Source organism: Typha angustifolia, chromosome 15 (assembly GCF_048772165.1).
Source record: "Typha angustifolia cultivar Huaian chromosome 15, ASM4877216v1, whole genome shotgun sequence".
NCBI lineage: Eukaryota > Viridiplantae > Streptophyta > Magnoliopsida > Poales > Typhaceae > Typha > Typha angustifolia.
Genome location: NC_133253.1, coordinates 7,229,490 through 7,238,492, shown reverse-complemented (window position 1 = coordinate 7,238,492; position 9,003 = coordinate 7,229,490). Strand labels below are relative to the sequence as shown.

General features: G+C 38.7%; 1 protein-coding gene across 2 annotated transcripts; it reads right to left on the bottom strand.

Annotated features, from left to right (window-relative positions):
- Window positions 1–2,463: 2,463 nt before the first annotated feature.
- Window positions 2,464–7,255, bottom strand: LOC140778431 (uncharacterized). Of its 2 annotated transcripts, none has more exons than XM_073123136.1 (2): window positions 5,761–7,255; window positions 2,464–2,845 (listed from the first exon to the last, which is right to left on the bottom strand). In XM_073123136.1, the coding sequence occupies exon 1, from the start codon at window positions 7,136–7,138 to the stop codon at window positions 5,768–5,770; it is 1,371 nt and encodes a 456-aa protein (XP_072979237.1). In that variant the 5' UTR covers window positions 7,139–7,255; the 3' UTR covers window positions 2,464–2,845; window positions 5,761–5,767. The 2 variants fall into 2 exon arrangements, with proteins under 2 accessions (XP_072979237.1, XP_072979238.1); XM_073123137.1 differs by having other exon boundaries at window positions 2,464–2,802.
- Window positions 7,256–9,003: the final 1,748 nt, after the last annotated feature.

Sequence of the window (9,003 nt, the reverse complement as noted above, 5' to 3'; positions counted from 1 at the left end):
TTTTGCTTTCGCTTTCCCTTTGTCCTCCTCCTTACGTTTAATAGAGACAAAAGGAGACCTTTCCGGATCCTCTCCAGCACCGATTGCAGCAAATTGCTGCATCATTAGTACTAAGTTATAATAAGAAATTTACCCGTAACAACCCCACATTTGAGAGTTTTCGACCAAAATAGCCTCATTTTTAGAAAATTTTACCGAAATAGACTACCCTCAAACTTATTTATCAAATGGGATCTAATTCACCGTAGCCCTAATAAAAACGCTGAACTAATCAATGTTTTTAAAAAAGCTATTATCGCCGGATAATTTATTCGCTAAATTGCTAAAAGACTAAGTTAAAAGAATTTATATACATAAAATGATAAACAGATCAACGTTTTAGGACCAGATAAAAATGCTAAACTGATCAGCGTTTTTACCCAAGAATAAAAATGCTAAACTGATCAGTGTTTTTATTACGGCTACAATAAATTAGACCTCATTTAGTAAATAAGTTTGATGGTAGTCTATTCTGGTAAAAAAGTTTTGAAAGAGGGCTAGTTCGGTCAAAAATTCCACATTTGACAAAGTCCATGTTTTAGGATTAGGATTCAGTGCCCACCCTATTCGCACTAAATAATGATACACCTGTGATCTAAATTATCATATGCATGCATATCTAATGGTGTGCTCGATCAATTTTACAAATTTATAATAAGGAGAATCGGTAAACACATCAATCATGAGCATCTAATTATTATTATTCCCCGGAACATAGGATGCATAACGAATAATGATTGTGCAATATACATTAGCGCATGATAGAACCTTTGAGTTTATTATATTATATCGGTAAAAGATATTCCATAATTTAGATATTTACTATAATGTTTATTATGTGTGATGCATATCTCCCGTTGTTATTTCTTTCTCGAAAGAAAATAAAAAGTCAAGTTAATATAGGCGTGACTCTTTATTAAAAAGATAACTGTTATGCGTATAAACACTTCATAAATATTCTACAAATAAGATGATACCACGGTAATCATCGTAAATTATTTGTAATCATAGCATTAGATTGGTTGGATTAATGAATCATTGCGATCTGAAACCATATACATACAGCGGTCTAGTGAAAAATTCACAAAATACTAATCTTAATATCAGAGGGAAATTCATACTTGGGCAAAGCGGCACTTCCTTGTCTTATTAGGGGCTCATTTTCAAAAGAATTGATACAATTTAAAGAGCTTCAGTAGCATCAAACCCACCTTTATAATTATCTCGTCTTTTTTCATGTACCCTTTAGAATGATGGGATTTTGTTTGACATGGCTGATGCAGTATGCTCTTCTACAATAGAGGTAAATTCACAGTTTAAAATCTACAGAAAAAGAATGAGGAAACATTAAATTTCTCTAGCATAAGAATTGATATAAAAAAACATGGAGATAATTACAATTTAGATGACTTAATTTTGAGGGTGGTAGGTGATTTGACCCAAGTACGCGGTGTTAGGTAGCCATGATATAATGCTAGTGAATTTCCCCGAATCTGCCACTCCCACTCTCGCCCGTCTACATCTTGAATAACAACAACAAGCAATCACCAAACTTAAAACAGAAATGCAACTGTTGTGCAATCATTACTTACAGAAAGTCATATTGACCACCAATCTCTTGGAGATAATCTCTTCTGCTTGTGTTGAATAAGAATAAACTTATTTCCATAGAAATAATCATTTAGGTCTGTACTAGTCTACTCCTCTCTTCCATTTAATATTTTTATATGTATTAATTACGATTTTACTATTAAAAGACACAACTTCAATTAAGCTATCAATCTTAATCACCAACTTTTGACTTATTCTAGTACCTTCGTTATAAATAATATTTTTATTTATTTATTAAACTATTATTTTAATTTTATATCACATCAAATATAATTATTCGTTTATTACACACTGTACTAATATATAACTAAACACTAAAATAATTTGCACTGATATAAACTCTCTCATATTAATATAAAGAATTAAAATAACAATACTAATATTGTGTATTCTAAGTATAAAGACTAATAAATGAAAAGCTTTTTGACTCCCCGCTGGGTCAGTGCCGGTGGCTTCTCTAGAGAGAGCGAAACTAGGTGAGGCTATGTAAAGACTAATAATCATCCTCCTTTCAGCGATAGCCACTTTCTTCACTTTATTATACCTTTATAATTTTTTAGTAAAAATATAACCAGGTCCGGCCTACTTCTCTTTTTTAATAAAAAGAAAAGGTTCCCTCAGTCAAAAGTATATCTCCCCTTTTTGACCTCTTGCAAAGTAACTGCTATCAAAATGCTCGTAAAAGATGGTGCTGACTCTAGAAAATATTCACTGGATGGCTATAGATTTCCCGCATTAGCACCAAGAACACGTATAACTCATGAGCATCATTCAACACCACTAGAGTTATTATACAAATAGCAAAAGATCACGAGACAGCAAATTTAAATATAAGAACCTTCAAACTAACATATTCTATCATGAAGTAGAAGAAGATAGTTTGAATCTTTGTAATAAAATGAATCCAATGTGCAAACATAGAATGCTTCAATCTACAATGGCAAACCTACTCTCAGATTTCGTGCTTTTCCAGAGTCTTCTGTGTTCTGTGCATATACTTTGATATCATAGGCTTCCATCTTTCCGATGAGATAAAAATGAGTAAGATAGTTTTACTAGCATAGCCTTATCAAGTGTAGAGCCCGGTACCTTTTTAATTCTTAAGTACTTGCAAAGAAGGGAGAATCTTGCCTCATGCGCACTGTCCTTTTTCTGATACCAACAGTAAGACATGAAACTATCTTCATGGGTCGAACTGCCAATCAAAAATAGTATTGACTTGTAGTTTGTTTTCATACAAAGTGGACTGGTAAGCTGATGATCATGATGAGGTACAATACAATAGAAGAATAATAAAGACTAAAGCCAAGTAGAACAGTTTATGTTAAGAGCCCATTCAAATTTAAGGTCTCAACAACCAACGGAGATGGACATTGTAACAAGTACACCTGAACTGATAAACTTGGTCCTCTATGAGACAACTAAGTTCAACAGGAATCACACAAGAGTAGATTAATAGAAACCTCTAGTGAAATACCCACCAGTATCCATAACCCAACAGATAAAGTATATTACATAGTCCGTTTTAGGATTTGGCGACTTACCCATTCAGTGACTTTGGCACTGGACGTCCCCAAAATGGGTACTATCAGGACGGGTGAATTAGAGACAAACGTCTATTGGCATTCTCTATGCAAATAACACGGTACAAATTGTAAACTTTTCACATCAGTTTGACCAGCCATCATCTAGTCCAACAAGTAAAGAATTGTCACCAAGCATAATTACTAACATGCCGATCTTTAAATACTGAAAAATCGATTTCCTTGTGTAGAATTGACATTTTTAGGTCAAATATATAATTAGAATTTACATGCATGATGTTAATATCATTTTCATCGAAGATTGTGACTCACAATCTAAGATCATTCAATCAGAATCAAAATGACCCTAAGGCTATAGATCCTATTCTCGAGTCTGTACAGAAAGTAGAGTAGATTTTAATTGTTTTCTCTTCATAATTTGGTACACCTGTTGATCAAAAGGTCTAACTTGGCCATGTCTACAAGTATGATGCTCATGACTCATGCTTTCATGTGATAACTCATTATTGAGAAATCACCAATTATATAAATTACAAGGTCCTTTATGCCTTGTGGAATCCTTCATTATTTTGATACTATAAGCTAATCAAAAAGAGTTCCATAGCCTTAAACCCCGGACCTGATTGAATCGAGCAGGCAGTTGCCATCTATTCTTATTGTCACTGTTTGACAATATAAAAACCGAAAGCTCTGCCCTCACTCTCTACCCATCCAAGAGATGAAAGAGCAGAGGCCATTGGTATACCTTCCACTCATGACTTGGGGTCTCATGATCACTAGCTAGTATGCTTATTTCTCATGCCTTTCTTTGTTCACAATCCATCGCAAACATGGTGACCATCAAAGATTTACAACCCCACTCAATCTTAACAAAATTACTAACTAGAAGTGGTGATGCCAATACTAAAATTTAATGATTAAATCAGTCAAATTGAAGGCATATATCACCAGTTTACTACTAGCATATTCAACTTTCAGAAGATGACATCATAGCTAGGAAAATATCACAAGATTTCAAGATATCACATAGCATGGCCCACTCACCCTCATGTTCGAAACTCTACCACACCAATTCCTTTGTGCTTAATAAATACTTTGCTAACTCAAAAAGTATTATTCTTCCAGTGCTTTAACATGTTCTTACCTCTGGAAATCATCAGGTTATTCTCCAAAACCTAACCCCTTCCTTCCCAACAAACACCACCATGCACAAATGTAGCATGCTGGCTGACTCAACCGCAGGCCCGTAGACCTCAAGGTCATAAAGTGATAAAAGTACTCATCTGCGGGCTCACAGTAGAGGCAGACAGCTCATAGGATGCAGCAAGTGTCAACACGGCTTCTAACAGTGTCCTCCCTCACCGCGTCCCTCCTTACGTACTCTCTCGCCCACCTTCCTCCCTCTTTTCACTCCACAATTCCTAAATTTCCAAACATAAAACACCTAAACTCACGTAACCACTTTAGAAAAAACACCTAGAGTAATCACTTGGATGCCATCCAAAATTTATGAATTTTGAATGCCTCGGATTCTAAATCTAAAGCATCCAAACAAGCGCTTCACAGATTTAGGTGAAGCACCCCAAATGGCCAAAATATAACCTATCACAGGGGAGTGAAAGAAAGGGAAATAGGGACCCCCTCTAAAAGGTTTGATCCATCTTCTGTTCTTTTAGGCATGCCATGGGCTCAATTTAATTGAAAGATAAAAAAAAGCTATGTGATAAACTGCTACACCAGCAGTAACTTACTAAAGATAAATAATGGATTCAATATAATCTCAGTCATACACTCATGTAAAACAAGTGAAAGATTTAAATTGAACCATTCTCAGAAAACACGTCTATCGTTATTTGGATGACCTGGAACACAATTCTACTGCCTCAGTACCTTGTTAGCCAACCAGGCTTTCCTCCGGTTTGACTCAGAACCAATGGTGCATCATGACATGAAAGACCGAGAAAAGTAAAACACTAGCTTGTAATATCAACATTTGTGATTTGTCCAACCCAATAAGAAAAAACAAACAGTAGTATCTAAATATGATATCCACCTTAGTAACCCATTTTATTCTAACAAAATCCAACTTTACAAGTTCCAATAAAATCTCTAAAGAATCTCAAGAATTAGTATTATACAAGATAGAACGGAGAAATCACCTAGTCAAGAAAATAATAGCTCTTGCAACTTTATATGCAATATTAAAGCCTAAACATATTATATACATACTTGGGATAAGTGGAGCTAACATCATAGCTGCATAATTTCTAGATGAAGAAAATTTCGAAAAGGCGAACAATTAAAAGTTTGAAATATCTAGCTATCCCATGATAAAAGTAACAACCACATATCAAATATAGGCATAGAATACAATCATATTAAGCATCATAAATTCAGGGATAATTGAACAAGGAGACACATGGAACTTGAATATGTCAATCTCTACAGTTTTAATATTCACATTAAAGAGCAGCATTACGAAAGCAACTTTTATTGGCAATGCAGCACTCACTCACAAAAGAAACAGAAAATAATGTTTAACGTGCAATAACCAAAGTCTTCATACCATCAATTCAAGGCTTAGCAGGCTCATCATCGTCTTCAATATCCCAACTCAGATCCTCATCATCTTCAGTGACACTCAGTCGTTTGCTCAGATCCACCCTAACAGGAGGGCTCAAACTCGAAACACCTTCTTTCTTTTCATCATTTTCCCCGAGATCCTCAATCTCATCCCATTCGAGATCTTCTTCCTCTGGCATAGGAGATTGGCTAGACACCACAGGAATATCACTACCCTTTCTTGACTTTCCGTCATCTGCACTCCCTTCCTGCATTGCAGTATCACCCGACTTGGAGGTCAACTCCTCAGAATTTGACTCAATAGTCTCAGCTTTCCCTGTTGATGATGGTACTGCTTTATCAGCTGTTGCCTCTGAAATTTGTAAGTTTTCAAATTGAGACACCTCAGCAGGTTTCTTATCCTCCTCTGTAGGCTCAGAATTTGTAACAAGTTCCCTCTTTATTACTTCTATCTTTTCTGTTTCTTCTGTCTCCACTTCCTTCTTCACATCACCCTCCTCATCATCATCAACCTCCCAGCTCAAATCCTCCTCATCCTCCTCCCTTGAAATCACCCGTCTAACAAGCTTTTCCCGAGCATCCTCTGCCAGCTTGAGCTTATGAACCTTATAAAAATACCGAGTCCAGAAGGTATCATAATCCACCACGCTGGGCACAAATTTCTCCACAAACCCCTCCACTGTCCCATTCTCGTAGCACAAGATCTCGATCTCCTCCTCCTTCTCCGCCAATTCGAAACCAGATCTCCACTTCTTGAAATCCTCGGCGTCCTCCGGATCCTCTGTGAAGGTGACCGGATCGGACTGGAGCGCGAGGACCTGTGCCTCAAACCGGGTGTACCGCCTCCCGGGGGCATGTGGCTGCGATGAGGGATCGGAATCCGAGGCAGCGTCGGGAGAGTCAATGGATAAAAGGGCTTCCTTTCCATGCGAGATGACCTCCGCAGTGCCGCGCCACACTGTGCTGCCGAGATCGTCAATGGCCTGGCCAACGGATTCGAGGGACTCCTGGGCCGCTGAGGCGCCGGCCTCGAGGGAAACGGGAAGGTCGCGGACGGCGCGGGTGGCAACTTCCTTGATCGCCGCCGTCTCTTTCTTCAGGCCCGATCCGAACTCCTCGAGATCGCGGCGATAGGTCTGGATCACCGACTCAGACTTGGACGCGACCGTCTTGATGAGTCCACCCAAGCTCCACCCTATGCCAGTGCTAACGCCGGAGGACGAAGGCTTAGGACTGTCCGTCGCGGTAGGGGCTTCTCCCTCCGATCCACCGTCTTCTTCTTCTTCTTCTTCTTCCGGTGGATAGTTATGGCTGGGATCGGGAGCTTCTTCCGCCGAGAAGACGGACTTGAAGAAGTCCATGGAGAAGAAATCAGGGATAGCGATAGGGTTAGGGTTTGAGGATGCGAGGGGAGAGGAGGAAGAAGAGAGAAGCGAGGATAGTCGGGAACGATAAACGATTAATTATAACACTCTTTATCGAGTAAACAATGGGGCTCGAAATAGCAACTGCTTTGGGTCTCGTTTGCGGGTTCAGATTCAAGGTGACAATAGCTAATTGAGAAGGAAGTACGAAATGGACGGTGATGATGACTGTATAGGTTAATTGACCCAATGTCTGTTCACGGATCCTCTTCTCTGGCCAATACGGATCGGGTTCACAGGATCCATTTAGTGAGTAATTGTATTTATGGCTTAACCCTACCTATTGTGTTATATGTTGTTAAACATAGATAAACATTCTCCTTTTGACTTACATTAGTCAATTGAAAAAAATAATCCTTTGTTTTTAGAAATTTCTCCTATTTATGAAGTTTGATATATTACGTATATCTAAAAAAAATTAGATAACAATCAAAATATGAAAAGTTTAAAACGGTTGCATAATTAAATTGAGTAATATTATGTAGACTATAATCATCGTTTTTGTACATATACCTCATAAATTTCTTTTTAGGTTAATTACACTAACACTCCCTCTTTGAAACTATACTTGATTTTCACGGATACCCCTAAACATTTTTAGGTTATAATGTCCTTTTCAAACTTTGAAAAAATTTCAATATCATCCGACCGTTACTCTACTGTCAAGAAAATTGGGCGAATCGATTTACGTGGTAGTTATATTAGAATACATCAACTACAAAATAACCCAGATACCCTCATTGGTGGGAAAGAACTTAATGTCATTTTGATCCAATAATAATAGACGAATATACCCTCCCTTTCTCTTCTTCATCTTCCCTCCATGTTATCTCACTCTTTCCTTCCCTCCCTTCTTCTCTTCCTCTCTTTTTCTCGACAATGCTATTGCCCACAACGATGACGACACATGAGTAGGAGGCGATAGTTCGGTGGAGCAGTGATCGGGTGCCACGGAGTGACGCTCTATTCACGACAGTGGCAACCCCTCTTCGTTCTCTCCCTCCCTCCTTTCCCTTTTTCTGACGATGCTACCACCCACGACAACGACGACGCATGCAGGATAACCACAACGGGGAGGTGGCGATGCGGTGGAGCAACGATCAGGTGCCACGAGACGACACTCTATTAACTAGTGGTGATCCATTTCAACAACATCAACGGGTCAAAGGATGATGAGGACAACGGTAGCAATGCTCTACTCTCCCTCCTCGACAACGCTACCACCCACAACGACGGCACACGGTGAAGCAGCAATCGGTGCCATGGTAGTGGCGCTCTATTCACGGCACCTCCCTCTATGTCCACACCACCATGTCCACTTTGCCACGGAGTAGGTGCCTTTACATGACCCGAGTAGATCCAACACGGCAATCCTTCTAGAGAATTGCACTGTCGCCGTGGCCCTCCTCTAGGTTCTAGCGTTGGCCTTGCCCCAAAACTACTTGAGCTCATTGTCGATTGGAAAACCGTGGCATCCTTGGTGCACTTGTTGGAGTCATGACGACTTGATCTGAGGATGAGAGAGAGTGGGAGGCGGATGGTTGGGTTTGCTAAAGGAGGATAATAGGGCGTTAAAAAAAACTATAAGTTAGTTAAGGGTATTTAAGTAATTTCATAATTATATATTTTTTTGTTGGCTAAATCGATGAGCTTGTTAACTTATTAGGGGTATAGTTGGTCATTACGCGTTTTTTGTCACCGTCATTACTTGTTTAATTTTATTCTAAAGTTTAAGGGTGAAACTGTAACTCACAAAAATTTAGGAGGTCTTTGTAAAAACCGGATATAGTTGAGGAGTTGTT